General features: G+C 38.6%; 1 protein-coding gene across 1 annotated transcript in view; it reads left to right on the forward strand.

Moving 5' to 3' along the window:
* Positions 1–27429, forward strand: part of CPEB3 (cytoplasmic polyadenylation element binding protein 3) — a 185768-nt gene that overhangs the window by 33330 nt on the left and 125009 nt on the right. Inside the window, exon 2 of the mRNA XM_045567810.1 lies at positions 5052–6076. Coding sequence (XP_045423766.1) covers positions 5063–6076 — 1014 coding nt within the window. The 5' untranslated portion in view covers positions 5052–5062. The remainder of the gene's footprint in view (positions 1–5051; positions 6077–27429) is intronic.

The raw sequence follows: 27429 nt of genomic DNA on the forward strand, positions 1-27429 counted from the left end.
AAGGGTTCTCTTATAATTCCTTTGGCTGGTATGTATTTATACCTTGGTATTTATGTTTGAGTCATTTTCCTTTCCTTTTTCTTTTATTATTAATTTTTTGAGATGGGGCCTTGCTCTGTTGCCCAGGTTGGAGTGCAGTGGCATGATCATAGCACATTGCAGCCTCAAACCCCCAGGCTCAAGTGATCCTCCTCCCTCAGACTCCTGAGTAGCTGGGACTTACAAGTACGCACCACAACGCCTGGCTAACTTTTGTATTTTTTGTAGAGACAGGGTCTCACTTGGGCTAATCTTGAAATCCTGGCCTCAAGCAATCCTCTCACTCCTGCCTCCCAAACTATTAGGATTACAGGCATGAGCTACTGCAGTCAGCCCTAGTTTATTTTCAAATATAATACAATTCCATGAAATATGGGCAGTGCTAATAATTTATTATGATTTATCAAGGGTTAGGGCCAAAGTTTATCTTTCTCCATTGTGCCAGTTCTTAGTAGACCTGCACTTGAAGTCAAGTGGATTAATAAATGCCCCAGTAAACAATTTCAAGCACACCTGAATAACTTAAAGATTTCTATTTTAGTGATAAAATCTTGCTAATATCAAATAATTTAAAAAAATATGTTTCTTAAAGCTGTAAGAAGTTTATGTTTTTTTGTTTGTTTGTTTTTTTAAACTTAGAGTACTTGAAAATGTATAAGATTAACCTTGAGTTGATCCTTGCAAACTCTGGAATGCAAATGATGAGGATAGCACCTTGGCATAAGTGAAGCTTTCTTTAGGAGGATAGAGGAAGAGAAAAAATGGAGAATATAAGCTAAGGTCACAGTAGGAATAAGTATTTAGTTATTTTACACAGAATTTTTGGCAGATTCATTAAAAATGATTCTTAAATTGTTAGTTTTGTTTTTTTCCTTAGAAATAAATAGGAACAAAGACAAAAAAAAACAAAAACAAAACAAAGACTACTAAATGCTGCAAGTTAGTGGCCTCTGGTAATACTTTAGTTGTAATTGGTAAAGAAGAGAAATAGGAAATTAAGACAGTTTTAAATGAAGCTTAACATTTTCAGTTCCAAGTTCAATCAGCATAGTCATCAACTGACATTTACTCTGAACCCCTTGGGTGAATGATACTGAACCAAATCCCACAAGAAATATTATCTTCTGCCTATGTGAACAAACCGGTTCTTGAACTATGGCTCTCAGAAACTATAGATAATAACAGGTGATGTTAATATGTTGTGAGATTCCAGCCTTGGAATCATGAGGTTAAATAGGAAAAACCATACAAAAAAAATTTTTTTAATAGAAATCACATCCACCTTTTGTCTTGAATAAAGAAATCACTGTCCTATGTAGTGAAACACTAAACATATCAAAATATTTTTAAATGTTTCACCAAATAGTATTTTAGCATAAGAGAGCTTAATTTTATTTGATTAATCATTATATGAATAATGGAAGGTACATTTTCATTTTGACAGGAAAAAATAAGGAGGTGAGTTGATTCAGAACATACCAAGTACAATCTTAAAATAAGTGATCTGTGCCTCTGTTGAAAACTCAAATACAATGAAATCTGGGTGGGTAACATGTCAGAAATTTATGACTAAAACCTATTTTTACCTGACCTCCAGGATTAATATTACATTTAATATTAAGGTATTTTTCATTCTATATTAAAAGTGTTTCTTTTAACTATGGTCAGATTTTAAGTATCTTACATTCTTCAGTAGTTCCCCCTCCCTTGCCTATTCTTTTCTGTCTCAATCTCTTTTTCTCTAGTTGGGTTCCTCTTGCTGGCTACCCAGTCATTATCATTCTAATACCATTTAAGGTAGCTCTGCTGGGTTTATCTATTCTGAGTTCTACAATCCAGTTTCTCTTTTAACTTGGCTTCCTAAATCAAGTTGACAAACCAGTTTATTTCCCCCTCCCCCTTCGTTCCAACAACTGGTGGTTTACATTGGTTAGGAGGATATAATGCAATCTGGCACAACCTCTTCCTCTCGGAATCTGTATTTTCGAGCCTTCCTGCTTTCCTGGCTGAATGTGCTGAAGTCAGACAGAGTACCTTGCGAAGGACTTCAGCCCCCACAGTTCCGTGTGTGCGCATGCCCTCTCTTCTTACAGTTGTCAAAGTGCTTTTGCCAGAGCGGTCACATAATCAACCTGAAAGAAGAAAATAAATACTGTACACTTTTAAATTTTATCGATCCTTAAAAACTGGACACTCAAAGGTAACTGTTACTAAGAATTTGTTACTTGAAATCGGGTTATTGCATGTAAAAGAATATCTATTGTGTGTGTGGTGGGGGAGGGGAAGAAGATATCTATTTCTCAGACTTTGCTGTAAATAAGCAAAAAAACGCAACAAAAACCAAACTATACAGGCAGCTACTGAGAGACATTGCATATTGCCTTTGTAAATTTTATCTTAATCTACCGCTTACCTTTTGTTTAAAAGGGTCTTATTTATTAAAGGTGGGTCTTGACCTTGACAGAGTGAATTTATGCAGAAAGTGAAATTTATATTTTTAAGGAGTGTTGAGAAGAGAAATGGATGTTCCTGGTATAACATTTTAAAAATTTAATGAATGTGTTAATATTAATTACAGCAATTTAAAGTGTTCTGAGCCCAGCTTACTTTTTGGCTTTTTTTCCTGTAGTACAGCATTAATTTTTCCATGTAGTTTAAACTGAAGGCATTAACCAAAAACACTGATACAAGCAACCACAAAAGTAGAGTGCTATTAAAATTATAACCAAACAGCTATTCCAGCCATGATGATATGGCTATTGTAAAGATAATTCTAGCTCACTGAAAGTTACTCAAATTCCAGATTATAATGGTTTACTGCAGCACTGTTTAAACCAAGTATGAAAATGTCTCTTTCTATGACCATCTTCTTTGGCAGCAATAGAACCTTGTGCTGTCTGAATCCAAGCTTTGCTTGCCTCTTTGTGTTGTATTTTGTAATACTGATCAAAGCCATTGTTTTACACCAGGGGAACTGAGGAACATAAAAGCAATCTTAAGTAGCTTTTATTAGTAGTAGCTGGCAATCTGTGATTTATATATATTATATTGGGTTGGGTTTTTTCCCTGGGGTGGGGGACAAGGCAGGGCAGTGAGGAATAGAAAGGAGAGTAAGGTGTCTGTGAAGCATTTCCTTGATCCCACTATTTTGTTTGTGTATGAAACTCTGAAATGAAAGATATCAATGAACCATTTTAATGATAGTCTTTAATAAAATAGAACTACTTTAAATTGCATTTCTTGATCTAACATCTTTTGCTTAATACTTAAGAGCAGTAGTATCTCCATTTTCCAATACATTTATTTTATAATAGTTATTATCATAAGAATAATAGGTAGAGCTTCTGTATTTGAATGCCCTTTTACCAGTGTCCTGAGAAAGATGCTTCTCCAAGTATCTGAGTTAATTAACTGCATTAAATATCTTAATAACTTTGTTGCAATTATACTGAATCATCACCTAAAAATAATTATATGTTCAGTCATATGCTCCTTTAGCATTTCAAAATATTTGTTTTCAGCTTCTCAGCACTGTGATATTCATATTTAAAGCAATTAACATATTCTAAGGACAAGCTAACTCAATAACTACATGTATGGAAATCTCCAGGTTCTGAGTGACTACTAATTTTCATCCTTGAATAAGAAAACAGGCTGTATGGCAGAGGTGAATATAGCCCTTCTATGCGAAATGGAAAATACCATACGCTCCTTATATGGTTAAATGAAGCAGTGATGGCAATGCACTATAATTACAATGTATGAGAATTTGGGACTTTGTACTCCTCTATTTTTAACACTTTTGCTAGCATATGGTAATTCAGGGTCTTCAAACCATAGTCTTTCACTGCTAATACTAGTGATAAGAGAATGGATTCTAAATTTGCTAGTCTTGTGACCCAGGCAGCAGCAGGAGGATTCAAAAAACGAAAACCTGGCAACCCCAGAATTACCTTTACTGTCTACTTAAGTCTCCAAGGGATTTTTTAAAAGCCCCACCCCCACCCCATCTCACAGTAAGTCTCTCTCTCTCTCTCTCTCTCTCTCTCTCTCTCTCTCTCTCTCTCTCTCTCTCTCTCTCACACACACACACACACACACACCTTAAATCCAACCAGAAGCATTTTTCCACTCTGCAGAGAAATTCTCAGGCTCCTGTGGAGACCTGAAGCACTGAAATGCCAAGAAATCTCTTGTGCGGCAGAATTGGAGACAGGAAAATTAGAGAATAAACATAAAAACCATAATCTTTAGAGTAACAAGAAGCAAGCACTTTCAAGCGTTTCAGTAGGTTTTTACCCCTTTAAAAACGGTGTTTTTTTTTTTTTTTTTTTTAAATACTGCCTCCTAACAAAATGGAGTAGCTGCAGCTACTGGGAGGCCAGAGAATGATCGTGCAGCTGAGTCCTTCTAACAAATGCCAAGGATTTCCTCCCTCGTGGTTCGCTGCTGCTAAATGAAACAATTATCAACGCAAGAAGGCAGTTTGCTAATCAAGAGGGCTAAGACTACTGTTTTTTTAAAGAGCTCGAGCTCGGGAAGGAGGGAAGAAAGGGTCGTGTGTGCGGTGTCTTTTTAACCTTGCTGAAGGACGCAGCAGTATTTATTGACGTATGCAAATAACTGGGGGAGGGTGGTGCTTGGGAAAAAACAGGAACCAGAATCAGTTTCTTATTGCAGGGTGAACGCTCTGAGTTCCGGTGAAGGGAAAAGAGACGTGGCGAAATTGCTGTCTTTCTGTCTTATAAGCACATCTCTCACTAATACAGAAAAGGAACCAAGACATCAGAAAGGGTGAAGACGCTCTCACAGTATTTTTAGAGACCTTGCTAGAGGCTCCCCCCACCCCCAGCCCGACCTGTTCTTCTAAATGGGAGATTATGGATTTGCATTGCAATTGGCTAGTGGCAGTGGCACTGGATTTTCGCAAGTAAAACACCCGCCCGCCTCTGCGAGGGGCATTAACGATCATCACATTGACAATAACGCGTCTCTCTTTTTTCCCGTTTCAGCTGCGCAAACCATGCAGGATGATTTACTGATGGACAAAAGCAAAACCCAGCTCCAGCCCCAGCAGCAGCGGCAGCAGCAGCAGCCCCAACCCGAGCCCAGCGCAGCCGAAGCCCCGTCCACGCCCCTCTCCTCAGAGACCCCCAAGCCAGAGGACAGCAGCGCAGTGCCGGCCCTCAGCCCCGCCGCGGCCCCGCCGGCCCCCAACGGCCCGGACAAGATGCAGATGGAATCGCCGCTCCTGCCGGGCTTGAGTTTCCATCAGCCACCTCAGCAGCCGCCGCCGCCTCAGGAGCCCGCGGCGCCGGGGGCATCGCTGTCGCCGTCCTTCGGCAGCACCTGGTCTACGGGCACCACGAACGCGGTGGAGGACAGCTTCTTCCAGGGGATCACCCCAGTCAACGGGACCATGCTCTTCCAGAACTTCCCGCACCATGTCAACCCAGTCTTCGGAGGCACCTTCTCCCCGCAGATCGGCCTGGCGCAGACCCAGCACCACCAGCAGCCGCCGGCGCCGCAGCCGGCACAGCCCCCGCCGCCGCCGGCGCCGCAGCCGGCACAGCCCCCGCAGGCGCAGCCCCCGCAGCAGCGCCGGTCACCCGCCAGCCCTAGCCAGGCACCCTATGCGCAGAGGAGCGCCGCCGCGGCCTACGGCCACCAGCCCATCATGACCAGCAAGCCGTCCTCGTCTTCGGCCGCTGCAGCCGCTGCTGCCGCGGCCGCCGCCTCGTCGGCCTCGTCCAGCTGGAACACGCACCAAAGCGTGAACGCCGCCTGGAGCGCACCGTCCAACCCTTGGGGTGGCCTGCAGGCTGGACGGGACCCTCGCCGGGCGGTCGGCGTGGGCGTGGGCGTGGGCGTCGGGGTGCCTTCCCCGCTCAACCCCATCTCGCCGCTCAAAAAGCCCTTCTCCAGCAACGTGATCGCGCCACCCAAGTTCCCTCGCGCGGCCCCGCTCACCTCCAAGTCCTGGATGGAGGATAACGCTTTCCGGACCGATAATGGTAACAATCTGTTGCCATTTCAGGTAATGATCGGGTGCACCTGCACACGCCTTCCTCCCGCTCCTTTTGCCCTTTCTGCTTTTTAATCGCCCACCCATTTTTGTTCTGTAAAAAGGGCAGCAATGCCCAACCCCTCTGGCCCCCTTCCAAAGCCTCCAGTTCACTGAAGTGGGGCTGTTCCACTCTCAGAGGGATGAGGTTGGGGGGCGGGGTGGGAATTGTGACTGCTTGAGGAATCATATTGATGGTCCTGGTCAGGGTGGAAAAGAGGCTTTTTCTTGTAGTTTATTTTCTCCTCTTATATTGACCTCCGTTGACAAGTAAAGTTGCAGGTGTATGGCAAGGTGCTGGCATAGTCCCAGAAAGAGTTGACTGAGTTTCCTATCATTTTAAGTAGTTACACATTTCAGGTTATGCAATCCCGGGCTCAGGGTGCCGCCTGAAAACCATCCACACCCAAACTACCCTGGCTTTACTCTTAAAGAGGTTAACAACCCTCGAGTGGTGCTATTTCAGACAGTTGCATATGCTCAATTAAACTAATGGGAACACATGTGTTTATGTCTCGCTAAGGTACTAGAATCATTAATAACAATCAGCATATTGGCCCTGCCGGGAAAATTACGCGTGTGAGATTCCAATAAACACCCGGAACTCTGTAAAGGAAGGAGGTGGAAGAGTGGAAATTCTGGGGGCAACCCTTTCCGTGTTACCTAGAAGAAGGATTTAGAAATTGGGTTTTTTTTGCAGAGAAAACAGACAATAGGACACGACCTTCAGAGCCATATTGCAATGGAGTCTATTTGCTAGCTAGCACTGAAATATTTAAAGCTGCAGTGTCCTTCACCAGTGGGGTTATTTAAGAAGACAATACAGATCAATTACACCACTTGAAACTGGGCAAAGTGAAAGTCTTGCAAGTTTAATGAAAAATGAGTCTTGTGTCTTCGTGTTAAATGCCAATGAAAAATCCAGGAAGTGCCCTAGACAAAAAGGTTGAATGGAGAGTGTCCTTATTTCTGTTCTTGCTTTCTCATCCAGTCCACAGCCATAGATAGCAGTTGGTGGTGTGCTAGACATCTTGGGTGGGAAAGGGGTAGTGAGGGTGTGCAGTTCACTAGGGAAGATGATGGGGGAGACTCTTGCTCTCAGGCAAACACTTATCCTTCACTTGAAATTGATTTGGCTGTAAGCTTCTAGGCTCAGATAAAAAAAGAAAGAAAAAAAGGAAGGGGCGGAGGAGAGGGGAGGGTTTTTTTGAACAAGACCCAATTTGGGTGGTCAAGAAAATGAAGTAGAAATCCTTTGAGCAATGCTGAAAGATGACAGAACTGACAATTTGACCGAGGTAGTTTAACATGTCTGGTGCAGTTGGAGCCTTCATTTTGTGACTCTTTGCATTCCAGATGTTTGGGGTGACTCCCATCCAGGAAGGAGGAGATGGGGTTATTGAGAAAGAACATGACTCTCTAGGCTAGAACAAGGATTTTTAACCTTGAAAGTTCAGGGGAGTCCATGAAACCTCTAAATTGTGTATATGAGAGTTTTTAATGAGAGGCTCTTACTGAATTTTCACAGGAGTCCTTAAGGAATGGAAGATTTTAATATTAAGGTATATTTCTTCTGATTTTAAAGTTTGCTTATTTTAATAAAATGAAGTGGTACTGCAAAGTGGGATTAGTTTGGTAGATAGAGAAAAGGAGGAATTTGCTTTCTGGAACTTATCTGTGTGCTTTTGGAGGAGGTAGGGCAGGGAGGCTGCATTTGGTAGGAGAGGCCCTCTTTTTATTCTGGCATTCTCTGTCCAAATCTAGTTTTAGAGGATCTTATAGGGAGGTTTGGGAATTGATAGGGCAGACAGATCTAGTTATCTTTTTCTAGGAGCTAAATCTGAATATAACCAGCTTTTGATTAATTATCTCCTGAAATGGGGATTGGAGAGAGATTAAATCCACAAAATTTTCCCTAACCTGATATTGACTAGCATCCATTCACCTGTGATGCTAATAGGAGCCAAGTGGACTGGATTTAGTTTGGTCTCTTGTCTTTTCATCTCTGCTGATGCTGTTGAGTATGCAAAAATTTGCCAAAAGATATGTAAGAGAAGAGATTTGATTGAAAATTGAGGGTTATTTATCTGGCCTTAGGAAGAATTACATGTACTTTATGTCTCATTTCTTTTTCTTGAAAATGGAGCTTTCTGGTTTAGAAGCAATATTAAAACCAGAAGAGTAACTTGGTTGTGCTTTGGCATGTAATATTATCAGATTTGGTTTATGTTGATAACTATATCAGGTATGTTTAAAAAACAAAAACAGAAAACCTTAAGTCTTGTGTGCAGAATTTTGTAGTTGTGCATTTATTTAAATATGTTTTCTAAAAAAGGGAGAAAATAAGTAGTTCTGATGACTTTTTTAAAAATTCATTTACTTTGGCAAATAGTGTTTTATTCTTTAAATTGAAGACTTTATTTCATAGACTACCAACTTTATTTTTTATTTGACAGCCCTCTTTGAGATAAAAGGGCTGTCAACAGTGATTTGTTCTAATATATCTTAATATTTAAAAAGAAAAATCCATGCTCCCTACAGTGCTTCTCTTCTGCCAGTTCCTAACAACCCAATAGATTTTTTGGAGCTTTACTCATATGGTTTATATTGTAAAAGCAAAAACTGTATTTGAATGTGGTTTTACAAACTATACATACTTCCTTATTCTAATAAACTTGATTGGTTTTTCTGGTTGGGGTGCCTGCTTTCTTAGGGATTACTTGTATCTAAAAGCCACTTCATTTGTATAAGGAAACTGAGGGTCCTGAAAGGTAGAGTGACTTAGGTCCTACAGCTCTGGCTAATTTTGTTGTTAGGTGTCCTTAACTTCCCTATAGCTAGCGCTGTCAAAAAGAGTTCAGTCAGGTTTTCTTTGTACTCCATTGAAAGGGACTTAGTGGTGAACTATCTAGTGAGGTTTTCTATCAGGCTGAAGCATCTTGGTGATGTACCTCTCACCAGCACAGCTCAAGAATGGTGAGGCACTCTACTGGGGGAATTATACGTATGACTCATTCTGTATTTCTATAAGACAGGGAAACCTAGGTACATAAGAGGACTGGAGCTATTTTCTCTGTGTTGTGAATTTGGATTTTTTTTGGAGACAGAGTCTTGCCCATGGTAGAGTGTAGTGGTGTCATCATAGCTCACTGCAACCTCAAACTCCTGAGCTCATGCAATCCTCCTGCTTCAGCCTTCCAAGTAGCTGGGACTACAGGCATGTACCACTGCACTCAGCTTATGCTTGCTTTTGAATAAAGATAGTATGACCTATATTTAAAACTGAAGACTCTTCGTAGTTGGTTTTTTAACTACTGCTCTAATGCAAAACCACTTAAGGTCCACCTAAGCCCACAAATTGTTCAGAACCTATTATGACGTTGATGTATTAGTAAATGCCAGTAAAGCCACATTATCTATATTCTGTTTTAAACAGGGGTTGTTTAGGAAATATTAGGGCTTTTTAAAAATGCTACTAGAGGCCAGGCGCGGTGACTCACGCCTGTAATCCTAGGCCTCTGGGAGGCCGAGGCAGGTGGATTGCTTGAGCTCAGGAGTTCGAGACCAGCCTGAGCAAGAGCGAGACCCCGTCTCTACTAAAAATAGAAAGAAATTATCTGGCCAACTAAAATATATGTATAGAAAAAAAATTAGCTGGGCATGGTGGCGCATGCCTGTAGTCCCAGCTACTCGGGAGGCTGAGGCAGTAGGATCGCTTAAGCCCAGGAGTTTGAGGTTGCTGTGAGCTAGGCTGACGCCACGGCACTCACACTAGCCCGGGCAACAAAGCGAGACTTTGTCTCAAAAAAAAAAAAAAAATGCTACTAGAAACATTAATAATATAAGCTGTATACTTCAAAACTGCATGTGGAAAAAGTTGTTAGCAAACTCTTCACAACCTTGCCATGAGTTAATACAAAAATACATTCTCAAAAATGTAATGTTTTCAGTTATCCTCTGACAAAGACATAGTTTTCTACTTATGTAACTTTCTCCATTGGTTAGCCTATTTTGCTGTCTTTCAAGGGCTGCATGAGGTATCATGCTTGTCCAGTTGGAACTGGTTGTCATTGCTCAGATGATATTTTTAGTGTTTTTATCTGCAATATCAAAAGATTATGCTTTGTTTACTACAGTATGAAAAGTTTGATTAAACCATTTGGATTTTACTGAGGAAAGATAATTAGATGGAGGGGAGCATACAACCCATGAATCTTGAAATGAGGAAGACACTGGTCATTAGGGTCAAGTGATTGTGATTCTTTTTCCCAGTCTTCAAAAATAGAGGGGGTGGAGGGGGAAGCATGCAGGCAGGCAAGGAAGCAGAGGCCTAGCTTCTGGGTTTGCTTTAGGAGAGAATGTGTACAAAGTGTTCTGAAAACTAGATACTGTTATAGGAGTACTGTTGCAGCTCTTGGATGCCTGCCTAACTACTAATTGTAGTCAGAATTAGAGTTTAATAGAGGAAATATTGTTGATGTTCAGCGGTACAGAGTTAAACACCAGCTGATGGCATCTAATGGAGAGGGGCTAGAAAGATGTGTCCAGCAGGATGGAAGAGCATCAAAACGTACTTTGTATATTATGGTGACTGTATATTCTAGAAAGCTAGTCATGCTGCTCTGAGGACTAGGGAATATAGAGTTATGTCACAGGAATGGTGGCAATTTGTGGCTGTTTCTGCTATGGCTGACTCATTAATGTAAGTTTAAGAGTTTTCCTTGCTCTGTGAACATTTTAATTGCTGATGGAAGAAATGCTTAAATTCTTAATTTCCTCACTGCTGCAAGTGTTGATTTTGGTGGTTCTGGAGATATCAGGGGTCTAATTGAAGCTCCTTACTTCCACTTCCCTGGAGGTCATGCCTGACTCTGTAGGGCCAGTGTGCTTGTCAGAGATAGAATTCAGGATAGAGTCCCAAGTTTGAATCTTGAGAGTTGAGGTAATACAGCCATAGCTTCAAGGGGGCTTTCCTGGGGAGGTTGCTATGCTTGCAATAGGAGCCAGCTTCAGGAGGAATTTTCCACAGCTGGTCCTTATACATTGTGGGTAGCTTGTTCTGAAGAAATTCACATGTCCCATCTCACCTGTTATGCTTCGGTTCTGCTTTAACGTTCTTTACAGGTGCTGTACATGTAAACTCTTAATGGGAAACGCTTTGACTATTTGCATTTTGACTTAACTTGAAATAAAATAATACTAGTGAATTAAAATGTGGTGGTAACTTAGCATTGTGGAATAAAGCCTACTTTTCTCTCAGAAGCACTATTATTTAATTCTCAGAAATAATAAATATTATGATATAATCCCTTGTCAAATCTCAGTGGAGAGAAACAGAAAGGGGCACCAAATGGCCCCTTTCTATCATATGAAGTGATCACAGAACTAATATACACAAAGGGAAGGAAACATTCAGTGTTGATTATACATGCACAAGACTATTATGCGGCCAAATAGCTTTATTCCTCAAGCATTCAAACTCATTTTGAGGTCAAGATCAAATACCAGTAATTCCCTATCTTCAGTAACTCAGTGCAACTAATTAAATGGTCAATGCTACCAAGTAAACCAGTGCCTAGAAGTGCCTGACACTTAGTAGGTGTTCCTTGAATGAATGAATGAAAATTTAAACCCAAGTTGTTATAGTTTTGTCCTTTGTCTCTACAGGATAGTATATTTAACATTTTTGAGACAGAGTCTCCATTCTAGTGTTTCTCTACAAGGTATCTATGGAATATGGAAACATAGGTGAATGTATATAATGTAATAAAGGACATCTTCAATTTGTAAAAATATAAAATATTATGTTTTCCCAGACTGTATGGACACCTCATAGTTTTGGGCTATGACTCCGTAGGCTTGGTATGGCAAGAAGTAAGCACAGTTGTTACTTTGACATAAAAGGTTTATGACAGTTAGTAGATGGGACCACTAGCTTATATCCTATGAATTAAATTTTTCTTTTTTATCCCTTCATTGTTGATCAACTTATTCTTTTGGACTTTACCCTGTCATGATGATCTTGTTTGTTCCTGACTTCCCAAGTCAAGTTATTAATAATAGAAAAGACCAGAATGAGATTCAGGATAACCGTGACAATAACACTTACCAACATGAAGGAGAGAATTCTCTGGTTTCAAAGTCTGACGAAGAGCAGATTATAATAGCCCATTCAGCCAGTCATTTATTCCAGACATGTGAGATTGGAAAACAGGGATGTAAAGGGCAAAAGATTTTCTATCTTTAGGATGTAGTAGAGTTTGAGGACTGATTAGGGATGGGAATATTTCAGAGGAAACATTTCAGTGATCTGACAATCTAACCCCCTACTTAAACTCCAGGAGTCCTAGTTCTTAAGTTTCAGATAAGCAGCAATTAAAGGAGGCAAGAAGTAAATGTACCCAGAAGCACCCCTCTTATGCAATCTGGAGTGGAAAATTTCCTTTCCTCTTTTGAACCAGAGAAATAGAACCTAGATATGCAGAGGATTAAAAATAGTGTAGACCACTAAAGTTTTTGAGTTTATGGGGAAGGCTGAGAGATAATTTTTGGATCCTTTATTATAAATCTGTTTTTGTATTTGCATTTGATTTTATGGAGAGACTATTCAACTCTTTGCCACATCATTGTTTAAAGCAGTTGTAACCAATAGTAGAATCCTGAGGTCAGATGAGTAGTTAAGAAGGATAACATAGGTAGTATTTTTGTTAACCACATAACTATTACAGAATTCCCTGATCAAAGGGATGGGATTTATATTGTTGTTTCTTTTGGCATCTTTATTCAAAATCATAATCCATGTACTCCAGCTTTTGGGTGTTGTATTATTTTGATGTCCTCCAAATAGGTACAATTTTACACAAATACAGGGGACCAAAATGCCAAGCACTGGCCTCACCCTTTTCACATAAATTATCTTACTAATCCTTACACATCCTAGTGAATTAGGAATTATTATCCTAACAGAGACTCCGAGAATATTACCTAACTAGTAAGGTAATAGAGCAGGAATGGAAACTCAGGTCTTTTGATTCCATGCCCAGTTGTTCCATTCTGCTACACCTGCTTGCCTCTGTTCTTGTCACTAACCATCTTTCAATATGCCTTTGATGTTATACTCTTTCCCCAGATCTTCCCTGATTCCCCTCATCCCACATTGTCTTTATGGTATTTATCACTCTCTGAAATGAGCTGATATATTTTGTTTTGTTCCTCTACACTAGAATGTAGGTTCCACAAGGACAAAGACCTTTTCACTGAAGTGTTTCCAGGGGCTGTGACAGTACTTGGAATATTTTAGGCACATGGTTAAATATGTGTGGAGTGTGTTAATAATTTGCATTTATAAGTGATTGATTAGGCATTTATCATTTGCATGTAGCTAGCAATGTAAGAGTAATTTAATTTTATAAACATTTAACTGGTCTCTGCCAGGGGTAGGGTGCTTGGGATTAAAGTTGAACCATATCCCATCCTCAGATAACTCCCTGACAAACGCGTATTCAAATACAGAATAAGAATATGATATGCAAAATGAAGAGAGTTTGTACTTGAATCAGAGGAAGAAGTGATTAAATTTGTGTGTCTTCATAGTTTAAGATGTTTTGAAAAGTTTTCTGATTTTGAAAGTAATACATGTTTACATTTAAAACTTCAGGGAAAAAAATTGCCCATAATTCCATTATTGAGATACAAGCACTCTTAATGTTTTGGTGTATTTTCTGCTAATTATCTCTTTTTTTTATGTGTATGTATAATGTATTTTACATAGTGGAGATCATTCTCTGTATGCAATTTCATAGCTATATTTGTAGCATTTCATATCATTAAATTTATAAACACTTTTAATGATTGCATAATATTCCATCACAGGAATCCATTATTATTTATCATAATGTTTTCATATTTGGTGGATTTGGATTGTTTTCAACTTTTTTTTTAAGAGATGTGGGTCTCATCATGTTGCCCAGGCTGGGCACAAGGTCCTGAGCTCAAATGATCGTCTTGCGTTAGCCTCCCGAGTAGCTGGGATTATAGGCATGTGCCACTGCACCTGGCTGTTTTCAATTTTTAGCTATTGAACGTAATGCTGTCATAAACATCTTTGGGCGTCTGAATGCTTTCTTTAGAACTGAATTGGCAAGGTTCCATAGGCAGAGAATGGGGTAGGGGTTGATTTTTTTTTTTTTTTTAAAGCAGAAGGAGCAGCTTATGCACAGGCAAGAAACAATGTGGTGTGCTGAGAGAGCAGACAGTTCTGGGTAAGGGTGAGGAAAATGGGGCTGGAGAGGTAAGGTAGGTGCCAGATGACAAAGGGCATTCTAGCATTCTTTGCCTTCAGCTTTCTCAAGTAGAGACATTGAAGGATTTCTAAGCTGAGAAATAGCCATTGTAAGACATTTAAGTTGGTGAGTGAAGTGATCACTTTTTTTCAGAATGATTATTCTGGGTGGGATAATCTTTACCAGAAACCAAACACAGGCAGGAAACCAGTTAATATGTGAGGACCTAAAGTCATTGCACTGAAGGGACAGGTTCAAGAAATAATTAGGAGGTTGACTGGAAGGACTTGGTGATTACTTGGATTAGGAAATAAAGGAGAGGGGAGGAGTCTAGAATGAGTCCTAGGTTTTTAGTTTAGGCAGCTGGGGAGAATTATTTAGAGGTGAAAATGCCTAATAGTGGCAGATTAGAATTTTCATGAATCATAAACCTGGTGGGTTTTAGAGTGGAGGAATTTCAGAAGGGAAAGCTGTGTGTTGGGAATATTTGAACAAGTAATTTGACATCTCTTAACCACCCATGCTTTTGTGTGATTCTTAATGTGTGGGAAGGAAAACCTTATTAGGATAGATTACTTCGTGGACTACTTATTAGAACATTGCTTCTGAGAGAAGAGATAACAACCATTATAAGTTAAGCGCCTTTTCTGATTTTTTTTTTATTGTACCCTGAGAATTAGAGTATACGCTAGCTGATTAGTCATCTTGTTTGTGGGGTATAGCCTGGCATTGCAAAGGATAATAAAGAATTCCTAACCAGTCAGTCATAAGGGAGGATCACAGGCAATAAAAGAAATGAAACCTGGCATCCTTTATTATTTAAGTTGAATAAACTCAGAGGTCAGTGGATGTTGTTAGCCAGTCTGAGATATCATTAATAAGGTCTTTGCAAAGTTGAGATTAGACCTAAGGAATTTAGTTCTGCTGCACTAATGTAAAGTTTAGTTTTTAAAATAGATAAAAAAAGATAATAAAATGTTTTGAAACTTGGGGAGCCATAGGTTGATGAGCTTTGTGGGGGCTTGAGGGGTGGGGTACAGGAGCTACCAGAACTTCATTTTGTGTGTTCATTTGTATTTCCAGGGAGAGAGGAGAGCTGTAACATTTATTAAATTTCCAAAGGGGTTCATAATTTAAAAATGGTTAAGAGTTACAGATATAGAATAAAAACATAGCTACATGACACCCAACAAACCTTTAAAAGGGTTTTAAAACTTATATATCTCATAAAATTTCTTTCTCCCTTTCCATAGCTGAGAGAATTGCTACCTAACTTTGAGAACTTTTTATAAATGGGACTTGATTCCTCTTTTATCTAGCTTTTTAAAGCATTCAAATTACTTTTCATCAAATAATTTTTTGGCATTCATTTCTTTGGTTTACATATATTTAACTAAATCACATAATTGCAATAATACTAGCATTAAAAACCTCCACCATATTTAGGTAATCTTGCAGTTCATCTGGTGAACAGAAATTTATGGGCTCACTGGGTCACAGGTGTTGAATGTGTTATGGCAGAGGTCCCTGACCTTTTTGGCACCAGGGACAGGTTTCATGTAAGACAGTTTTTCCATAGACAGGGGAATTGGGTTGGGGGGATGGTTTTGGGATGATTCAAGCACATTGCATTTATTGTGCAGTCAAACCTCTCTGCTAATGATAATCTGTATTTGCAACTGCTCTCTAGTGCTAGCATCACTGCCTCAGCTCCATCTTAGATCATCAGGCATTAGATTCTCATAAGGAGTGTGCCAACCTAGATCCTTCACTTGCGCAATTTACAGGTTTGAGCTTCTATGAGAATCCAGTGCCACCACTGATCTGACAGGAGGCGGAGCTTATGCAGTGATGTGAGTGGGGAGTGGCTGTAAATACAGGTGAAGCCTGGCTAGCCCACTGCTCACCCCCTGCTGTGTGGCCGGTTCCTAACTGGCCAGTCCATGGCCCAGGGGTTAGGGACTGCAGTGTTATGGACATTTTTTATAGGGAAGATAGAATTCATAGGTTAATCTGGAAAGTCAATTGAGTGAATATCTTAGTCCCTTCAGGCTGCTGTAACAAAAATACCTCAGATTGTAATTTATAAATAACAGAAATTTATTTTTCACGGTTCTGGAGACTGGAAAGTCCAAGATAAAGGCTCCAGCAGATTCGCTGTGTGGTGAGGGCTTGTTCTCGGCTTCTTAGATGGTGCGTCTTGCTGTGTTCTCAATTGGTGGAGGGGCAAATACACCACTTTCAGTCTCTTCAATCTCTTTTATAAGGGCACTAATCCCATTCATACGGGCAAGTCCTTTATGACTTAATCATTTCCCCAAAAGCCCCACCGCTTAATATTATCACACTGGGCATCAAATTTCAACATGTGAACTTTCGGGATACAACCAACATTCAGACCATAGAAGCAAAGCTTCAGCTGTAGTAGATGCTTACGTATTTGAATAAATAAATATACTAGAAAGTTTTGATTCAGAGAGGGACGTCACTTCATTTTTGATACAGGGGATATAACTTAGAAATATTGATTTTTTTTTTTTTGAGGTATTGCTAATACACAAGTGACCTCCTGTATTCAGAGGAACATTTCCACTCTCCCCATTCACTTGTTTGGTTGTTGCTATGACTTCAGAAGGTCTATTCCTATTATTGTAACCTAATAAAAGGAATAGAGAGTACAGCTGGGGGAGGGAGCGGGAGGGAGGTTTGTGGGGTAAAAGGTGAGGGACAGTTGTGAGGGCCCTAGATCCTGCATCTCAATGACAGACTCACAGTTCAGAGAGAAGTGTGCTAGACCTTGAGGTTTTCACATAGAAACAATGTTGGCTAGATGATGTGGCTTTTTTTGTTTAGCTTTGTAACCAGTTAACCACTGGTTAGTGTGGAAACCTAACCATCACCTTTTAGTTTGTTTCCATTGGTAAAAAGCCAGCTTAACAAAAGGGCATTTTGGAATGCAGTTTAAGATGTCTGACATCAAGATCTGGTAAGAACAATTGACCAGACTTTTGCCAGTTCTGAACTCTTTCAGCATCATGGTCTGTGTATACCTAAGTGAAAATAGAAGGATCCTATTTTGCTCGTTTATTTGTTTTGAAAGGAGGTTTTTTGCTTTTTTTTAAACATGACAGTTTAAGGTCAAGCTTTACCTGATATTCCATTGCCACAGTGCTCATTCAAAGGTAATCTGGGGGGTGGGGGTGAGGCTTGATTATTTAAATCTGTGTAATGGCATTATCAAAATAGTTGAATCTAGTTAAAAAAATAGTGGGCCCTTATGCTGCAAAAACACAATCTAAATACTTTGAACCATTTTACAATGCTGATGAAACATTATTTTGCAATATTTGTCAAATTAAACTTTGTTGATCTTAAGCAGAATAAAGACAGACTAATTGTACTAATATTTCAGGCTGTTGCAAAGTAAAATGTAGTGAATGGAAAGTTTTAAACTCTACTTCCAAAGGCATTATAAGTTTAGCATTTTAGAAGTTTTAGGGCTGGGTGGGGAGATTGATTTTTTCATATTTTTACCTCAAATTCCCCAACATTCCAAAAACATAAGCTCCTCAGAAGGTAACGAAACTATTTAGTTAACACTTTAGTTAACTAAATGTTAACTAAACTTTCTACTTTCTGGTTTCTACTTATTTGCCAGTATAGATGACTCTATTTTACCTATCAACTCTGGTGTGATCCAGAGCATGAAATGTTGGCTGGGCATGGTGGCTCACACCTGTAATCCTAGCACTCTGGGAGGCCGAGGTGGGAGGATCGCTTGAGCTCAGGAGTTTGAGACCAGCCTGAGCCCTGAGCATGAGCGAGACCCCATCTCTACTGAAAATAGAAAAAATTAGCTGGGCGTGGTGGTACACGCCTGTAGTCCCAGCTACTCGGGAGGCTGAGGCAGGAGGATAGCTTGAGCCCAGGAGTTTGAGGTTGCTGTGAGCTAGGCTGATGCCACGGCACTCTAGCCTGGGCAACAGAGTGAGACTCTGCCTCAAAACAAAACAAAACAAAATAAAACAAAACCCCAGAATATGAAATGTTATTCCAGAGTAGCTATTTTAAGGTAGGTGAATCATGCAGGTGTAATGCAAGGTTTTCATTTTAAAATATGATATTCGATATTCTAATTTAGGCTGAGATTCTATTAAATGTGAAACAGAAAAAGGACTTATAGGAAATTATAGCTTAATTTTAAAAATTAAAGGGCTGGGGTGAGGAGGAAAGGTAGAAAAATCTCTTGATAGTGAATATATTACTTTACATTGTAGAGTATAATGGAGGATTGAAGCAGACAAGAGAGTTGAGGTAACATTCTGTTAGAGGGACATAAATAATGGAGAATGTATTGAATACTGAAATGTCAAAGGACATTGAAAGACAGTGAAGAAGATTTCAGCAAAGAGGACAAAGCTAGGTAAAAGGATGCTTCAGCTTTTGTTATAATAATTAAATATTCAAAAAGGCAGCCACTTTTTACTGTCCAGGATTTAAACAATTGCCCATTTTATATTCGAGGTTTATGCAAGCAAGCTGTAGGCAAACAAGCTGACATCAGGGAATTATAGTAAGAAATTGCTTCTAGGGAGTGTCATAAGCAAGTTCAAAACGCAATCTTTTAATCTTCTGTGGCATGATCATAATATTCATGGTGCCCTTAAGACACTTTATGTTTGTTCTAAACCATCAAAGAAAGCATGTTCAGCATAATTTGCATTGCATATATTATTAATGGTCTAGTCTAATGCCTTCTCACAATAGCCAGTATTATAAAAAGGCATACTATATAGAAAAGATATGCAGTAAAGATCTGTGCTCTATAGAGACAGTTGTAGAAACCATCCTTGCTGTGCAAAATTCTTATATACTCATGTATTATTTCACTTTATTATAGATTTGTAGAGATTCACATATGTGTTATATGTTTCAATGCTGTTAACTAGAGTTTGAATTCAGTAAGTATTTACAAGGTACATACTATTCTTGGACTTTTATTATTAGGTATCGTGGATAACACATTTTCTGAGTCCTGTCCTCAGAAACTAACACACATGACACAGAGCAGCTTATGAAAACTAGTATCACATTATGTGATGTGTTAGTTGCCATGAATAGTCCAGGAGGGGTAAGAATAATTCGGCCTATAATGTAAATAAAACAAAACAGAAGTGATAGAGAGGATCCTTGTGGCTCCATTGTGAATGATAGACAGAATTTGGCTAGATGAAATGGAAATCTGAAATGAAGAAAGAAACATGAACAATAAGTGGAATTATTAAGCAGACCTCAGACTCCTGGGCTCAAGCGATCCTCCTGCCTTAGCCTCCCTGGTAGCTGGGACTACAGGCATGTACCACCATGCCCGACTAAATTTTTCTATTTTTAGTTGTTTGGCTAATTTATTTCTATGTTTATTATAGATGGGGTCTCACTCTTTCTCAGGCTGGTCTCGAACTCCTGAGCTCAGCCAATCTTCCCACCTCGGCCTCCTGGAGTGCTAGGATTACAGGTGTGAGCCACCATGCTGGCTGTGATAGAGTTTTGAATGTCTGATTTAGGAATGTGAATTCTCTTGCAGGGAGTAGAGATCCCTGAGGGGGCTGAGTCAGGGTAGTGGCACAATAAAAATATTTGTTTAGAAAGACCAGGCTGGTGGGTTGGAGAAGTGTTTGTGCCAGTCACAGTGCAGCCTGAGGGCAGGGAAGCTGATAAGAGAGCTATAATAGTTACCTTGGGCTTAGCACAAATCCAGGAAGGTATAACCTGAGAAATCTTACAGAGGAAAATACTGTCAGTATTGCTGACTGATGGCATTGAGTGTGTGAAGGAGTGTAAGATGAGCTCTGTTGTGCTTAAAACAGTATCTACATTTAGGCTATTTTTTCCCTCCTTTGTCCCTTCCTACATGGCTTTGATCCAGCTAAAACTTGGTGACGCTATGTTTCCCACACCATTCCCTATGCAGGTCTCTATCCATTAAAACCATTGAGAGGGAAGAAGAAGAGAGGATGGTCTTTCCCCTTTATCTCTTTGACACTTTCAGTACACCAAACTGCTGCCTTCTCTCCGGATTTTGTCATTTGAAGCCCAAGAAGTCAAAACTGCTGTTGCCTATTCTCGTTCTTAAACTACTGATAAGAATATTTGTGCTGCTTGAATCCTCTTCCTTAGAATAGGTTGAGTATCATGGTACTGAGAGGCTAGTCAAGTAAAAATGAGCAAGGCGCATGCCATTGAAAGTGAGGAAGTAGAACTGCTGTGGGGTTAGGCCCTGGAGTGAATGAGAGGATCTCTTTATGCTATAGTATGCCCTATGACAACCTATATTGCTCTTAATCCATAGATTTCACAAAGGGTTTCTTCTCTGTTCAACTATTTATATTGGCCCACTATGGGTAGTACACTTGCAGGTAGGCTGGAGAACAGGATCTGTGCTTGTAATGGATTATGTTAAAACATATGCCCATGTCTCTTTTATATACTTATGCATACACATATACACACATGTCCATGCACCCTGTAAAGACTTAGTAGGAGACATTTTGTGTAGACCATGTGATGTTGAAGTAGTACCAATGGTATAAAAGTCAAAATTTCTCTTTGATTTTGGAATACTGCTTTGTCAATGGTCATTCATAATCATGTTAATAAGAATTTAGTTTGATTTCTTGAGCACTCATTGATGGTTGAGAGAGACAGACTTAAGAAGCATGCTGAGAATCAAAGGAAAGCCACCAAAGTTGCAAAATTGATTGTGGATCATTATATTAATAAATAAATGTGTTAATATTTTGATGTCACCAAAGTGGCTTTTGTCATCCATATATGGGTCTTAAGTTGGGAAAATTTTTATTCTGATGTTCTGTAGTTAGGGTTTTCTGGGATTTGGAGAGTATCTAATGTCTTTGTTAAAAAAAAGATCTTTTAACTTACTGATGTTGAGAACACTGGGAAAGTTGAAGTGAAATGATTAAAATAAGTTGAGTAGTGACTTAGTCCATTTGTGCTGCTACAACAATAACCACAGACTAGGTAATTTATAAATAACAGAAATTTATTTCCTCACAGTGCTAGAGGCTTGAAAGTCCAAGATCAAGGCTCTGGTAGGTTTGGTGTCTGGTGAGGGCTGCTCTCTGCTTCTAAGATGACACCTTGTTGGTGCATCTTAAGGAGGGGATGTTGTGTCCTCATGTCACTGAAGGAACAGAAGGGCAAAAATGTCCTAAGCTGTTAATAGTTTCCCTCTAGCCCTTTTATAAGGCAATAATCCATTCATGAGGGCAGAACCTTCATGACTTAATCCTTTCCCAAAAGGCTCCCCACCTCTTACTACCACCACAATGGGGATTAAATTTCAACATGTGAATTTTGGGGGCATTCAGACCATAGCAGGTGGAATGGGTGACTATTTGGGGATAAATGAAAATGTTTGTGTGTTGCTTGAGATTAGTATGTGTACAATGGTAAAAAGTTGAAAATTGAGTAACGTATGGTTTCCTGTTGAGTGATTAGGGGGATATATTTGCCTTTTCATAAATATGGCTTATATTTCTGTGATTCTGGAGTTTAAATTTGGCCATTAATTGAAGTCGGAATGGCAGGATTTAAATCACTCTGTACTTGGGAGAATTGGTGGATTTCAGCTATTAATAATTTGCCAGCTGAGCATGGTGGCTCATGCCTGTAATCCTAGCATTCTGGGAGGCTGAGGTGGGAGGATCACTTGAGCTCAGGAGTTTGAGACCAGCCTGAGCAAGAGTGAGACCTCATCTCTATTTAAAATAATAATAATTTGCCATATTATAATCTGCTCTAGACTAGGCAATTTACCCTAGCTGTTGGGCTTTAAAATAGTGTTACACTGAATCCTGAGACTGAAGGAAAAAGTAGTGGAGATGTCCATGTTTGTTTTGTGTCTCACCTAAAATCTCACCCACCTCTGCTTTAAAGACCCAGTCAGGAGTTGGGTGTCCAATCATAAAAATAATAAGAGTTCTACAAAGTCTAAAAATTTAGATCATGTTCCTAGCCGTTCATATGACAAGCTTCAGTCAAGTTGATGTATTGTACCTGTTGTTCCTAAATTAATCTTTCATTCTACTCTGTCATAGCAGGAACCTTAGTGCCTATATGATTTACTCTTTTGAAATAAGGTAGTTTGTACAAGCGTGGATTTTAATTTAGGTGATTTAAATTACTAGACAGAACAAATAATTTATAAATTACCTTTTTCTAACTGAACTTCATTGGTTTTTTTTTGTTAAACTTAATACAACCTCAACACAACTTATTTCATTTTATAACTCTTCTTCATTGACTTTTGTTGAAGCCCCATATAAAGACCCCTAGGGAAACCTGTTGGTCATACAAAGCTCAGATTCCTAAACTTACTGGGCAAGCACCATCTCTTGACAGAATGTCAGGAGTGTCTTAGAAATGGGGAATTTAGGGTACTTAAGTAAGGTTTTGGGGCCTGGGGCTGCTCATAGGATGGTCTTAGAGCAGAAGTTAGTAAGCAAGATTTGGGCAGGGATTGGTTAAATTTGTAAACTGGCCTAGTTGCTGGAATAGTCAGTGATCTTAACTCTGTAACAGAGGAATTTAAGGAGAATTACCATGAAATTTGTCTATAGCAGTGCTGCCCAAAGAAATAGACTGCAAGCCACATAGATAATTTTAAATTTTCTAGTAGCACACTTAAAAGTAAAAAGAAACAGGTGAAATTCATTTTAATATATTTTCTTTAACGCCCTGCATATAAAATATTATTTCAACATGTGATCAATATAAAATTTTTTTATTTTCCTGTAAATACCTAGTGTAACTATAAAAATTATTAGATATTTTACTTTTTTTTTGTACTAAGTCATGGATATCCATTGTGTATTTTATAACTATAACATATCTTAATTTGTTCTAGCAACACTTTAAGTGCTCAATAGCTACATGTGAATAGTGGCTACCATATTAAACAGTGAAGGTATATAGTCTTAGAACATATGGTTTTGAATGAGCTATTATTTAAAACAATTTGAGCTTAGATATTTTGTGTTCTGTGTCATGATTTGGCACAGTTTATCTGTATTACAAGTCATAGTATAATTCTGCAGCTTGTGGTTTCTGTTTCATTTCTCAGTTTCATGCATAAATCTGTGATCTTCCATTAGCATGCCATTATTAATAAACATATTATGTAGAGAGGTATAATCTGTAATTTACAAATAGAATGTAAGAGTTTTCTTGAATACTTGATAGACTGTTTACCAGACTAAACCATTGCTTCCACTAGGTAGACTGTTTCATCAAATTTTTTAAAGCTGTAGAGTATTTTGCACACCAACAATAAAGTTGTTTAAAAATGACTAAATGCATATATTGTACTGCCACTGTTTTTATTAATTTTTCATGGTGTTTTCTTTACAGTTCACAGAAGCATCGTACATATATTCTCATTTGTTATTACCAAAGATAATTCTTGGTATTGTCATTGAGCTTTTATGTTTATACTTTAAATGAAATTGTTGGCCGGGCGCGGTGGCTCACGCCTGTAATCCTAGCACTCTGGGAGGCCGAGGCGGGTGGATCGCTCGAGGTCAGGAGTTCGAGACCAGCCTGAGCAAGAGCGAGACCCCCGTCTCTACTAAAAATAGAAATAAATTATATGGACAACTAAAAATATATATAGAAAAAATTAGCCGGGCATGGTGGCGCATGCCTGTAGTCCCAGCTACTTGGGAGGCTGAGGCAGAAGGATCGCTTAAGCCCAGGAGTTTGAGGTTTCTGTGAGCTAGGCTGACGCCACGGCACTCACTCTAGCCAGGGCAACAGAGCGAGACTCTGTCTCAAAAAAATAAAAAAATAAAATAAAAGAAAAGAAATTGTTTTGGCTGGGTGCGGTGGCTCACGCCTATAATTCTAGCACTCTGGGAGGCTGAGGCAGGAGATTGCTTGAGATCAGGAGTTTGAGACCTGCCTGAGCAAATCTCTACTAAAAAGAAAAAAGGAAGAAAAAGAAAAAAAACAAGAAATTGTTTTTATATAGTGTAGATGAGTTGTCAGTAAAATTGTAACATTATTCAAATGAAGAGTATTTTTAAAAGCACTATATATCCATTGAAATTTTGCTTATACCTTTAATTTTTCCAAGGGACTACAGATTGTTCAGTAGTTTATGTGTTACCCCTTAAAGTGTGTGTGTATGTAATATTTTCTGTCCTTTTGGTCTCCAACAACTTTTCTATTCTCCATTATTTCAAAATAATTGCTGCCAATTTTTCATATACATTTAGTTCCACTTAGTTGAATGCGGTTTATTTGCCACTTTCCTTTTTCACAGTTCCATAGTTGGCTGCCTATACATCATGCCTAACTTTTACCTTGGTTCATTATTACTTCTTCATGAAAACAGAATTGATGTTTATTCTGAACTTCCATACTGTGGTTTGTGACCATCTTCATATGTATCTTCATAACATCTATGTAAGGTAGACATTATTGTTAATCTACATTTTTCATATGAGGAAACTCATTTTCAGGAAGGTTAAGTAACTCATCCAATTCTACCGAAATGAGTCCTTACAGTATGCTGTGACTTACTTTTTTACTTTTACTTAACTACAAAGCAGCAGAGCATTATAATTCTGGCTAACACTGGTCATCCCAGTGAACAGACTGATTATCTTGTGTATACAGTTGTATAAATAGTGAATTCTGTCTTCTTTCTCCCTTTCATTTCTTCTTGGCTTCTCTCTCCTTTTTTCTTCCTCAAATTGTGCCTTGAAGTTCTTCTTTTGAGTCCTTGCTTTTGGAGTATTGTATATACCCGGTAGTCTCACTGAAGGAAGATAATGATAACACTCACTAGCAGTCATCTTCCTTATTTTTTTCCTGCCTCCAGAAAGGCTTAATGTATTCTGGTGATAGTAGGGTCCAGAAAGAGGAATATATATATACATATTTTTTATTCTTAAACATGTATTTATGTTTACATATTTATGTTCTTATATATATTTTTATGTTGGCATCTCACTTTTTAGGCAATAAATGTTTTCACAACATTTTGAGAATATAATTTTTGTAAACAAATCAGTTTAATAACCTTCAGATAGCTGTACCTTAAAAGAAGGTCATACTTTAATTACTTTTCTAAATCAAATTATTACTTCATTTTTTTTTTCACTTAAGCAAACTATTTTCCCCAAATAGACTTTGACACATAAATTGAAGTAAAACATCAGATTTTTTGAGCCCTTTAGTAGGTCTGGGAGAGAGATTTAAAATTATAGACTGAAAAAAATGCTTTGGAATTATTCATGCTTTTGCTTTCCTTTGTTCCTTTGATATTCAGCTTAACAAATAAGGAACAACATGAGAAGCTACATTTCTCTTTCGCATACACAAACCCAACACCAGCATGAGTAGAAAGATAATGATTAGACAATAGCAGAAATGAGAATTGTTAGCTAGTAATAATTCTCAACCTAGAGGCAGAAGCACTGAAGGGTTTTAAGGCTCTGAATTGCCTGGGTTTGAATCCTGGCTCAGACACTTTTTATGTGATGTCTTTGTGCCTCGGTTTTCTTATTTGTAAAATGGGAATAATAATAATAGTATTTACTACTTAGGCTTTTGTGAGGAAGAAATGAGATAAAACATGTAAAGTGCTTAAAACAGTACTGGGCGCATAACCAGTATTGATCAGTTCTGATATGATTTAATTTCAAGAGTTTTTTATAGCCCTGTTGTTGGCTTACTAAGAGGAGAAAGGTTCTGGGATATGTTGAAGTGTGACGGGATATGCTAAGTAAGGCTCAAAAGAAAACCTTAATGAGGTTCAGATGAACAAAGATGTGTGTGAAAATGCCTAATGAGCTGTAAGTACTCTATAAATAAAGGTAATAGGAGGAAATGAGATTATTTGTAGCCTGAATATGCTGGAGAGTGAATATTTGCTTGTCTAGTTCAACAGATAATAGTAATATTCCCCTATTAATCCCCAGAGTTAAATACCAGGGAAAAGATTTAAGGCCACACAGAAGGCTGGGCACAGTGGCTCATGCCTGTAATCCCAGCACTCTGGGAGGCTGAGGTGGGAGGATTGCTTGAGATCAGGAGTTTGAGGTTGCAGTGAGCTATGATGACACTACTGCACTTTAGCCAGGGCAACAGAGCAAGACTCTGTCTCAAAAAAAAAAAAAAAGACCACACAGAAAAAGTCATTAAAATAAAGTCAGACTTCTCTGTGGTGAATATTATTCTGAAACTGCATATTTACACACAAATTAACCTGATGCTCTCCTGGAGAAGGGATTTGGTAAGCTACATCTTTCATGTTAATAGTTTTCAAGGATTTAATACCTATGTATTTGCATAGAAACGACTTGCTGTTTACAAACAAGTCTTATGTATTTACAGCCTGTAGCCCATATATCCTTTGGAGGATCTCTTCTTGGGTCTTTCTAAATTTCTTGAGGAAGGTGGGCAAACGCCTCTGGCCTCCCTTTCCTGGAAGCATTTTTTTTTTTTTTTTTTTGACTCCTTTGTTTGTACTCCCATAATTCCTAGCACATAGCTCTGTCATTGAATTTACCTCATTATATAATTATCTGTTAACAAAATCACAGGCTTCTTGTGGTCAGAGACTATGTGTAGACAGAGACTGTGCCTCACTTAATCTTTTTATCTTTACTCTGCTTGGCATATTAAAGTTCCCAATAAACATATGGAATAAATGAAGAAAGTAAAACAACCCTCAGCACACTTGGCAAAATTTTGTTTTACTAACATTTGAAAGTAATAAAGCTGTTCTTTTGAAAAATATTTTGTGATGTAGAGATTTTGGAAATTCTGACTGAACCTCCTTTAATCTAATTTTTTCATTTTACTTTATGATCTCTAAAGTGCCTTAAAGTATCATTACTAGAATGATACAGGCTGTATTTTAAGGTAAACTTTTTTGGCTTTCCAAATACAAAATATCTTGATAAATTTAGATGCTTTGCATTTCAGATGCTTTAACATATTCATCTTTTAAATGTG

Source organism: Lemur catta, chromosome 14 (assembly GCF_020740605.2).
Source record: "Lemur catta isolate mLemCat1 chromosome 14, mLemCat1.pri, whole genome shotgun sequence".
Taxonomy (NCBI): domain Eukaryota; kingdom Metazoa; phylum Chordata; class Mammalia; order Primates; family Lemuridae; genus Lemur; species Lemur catta.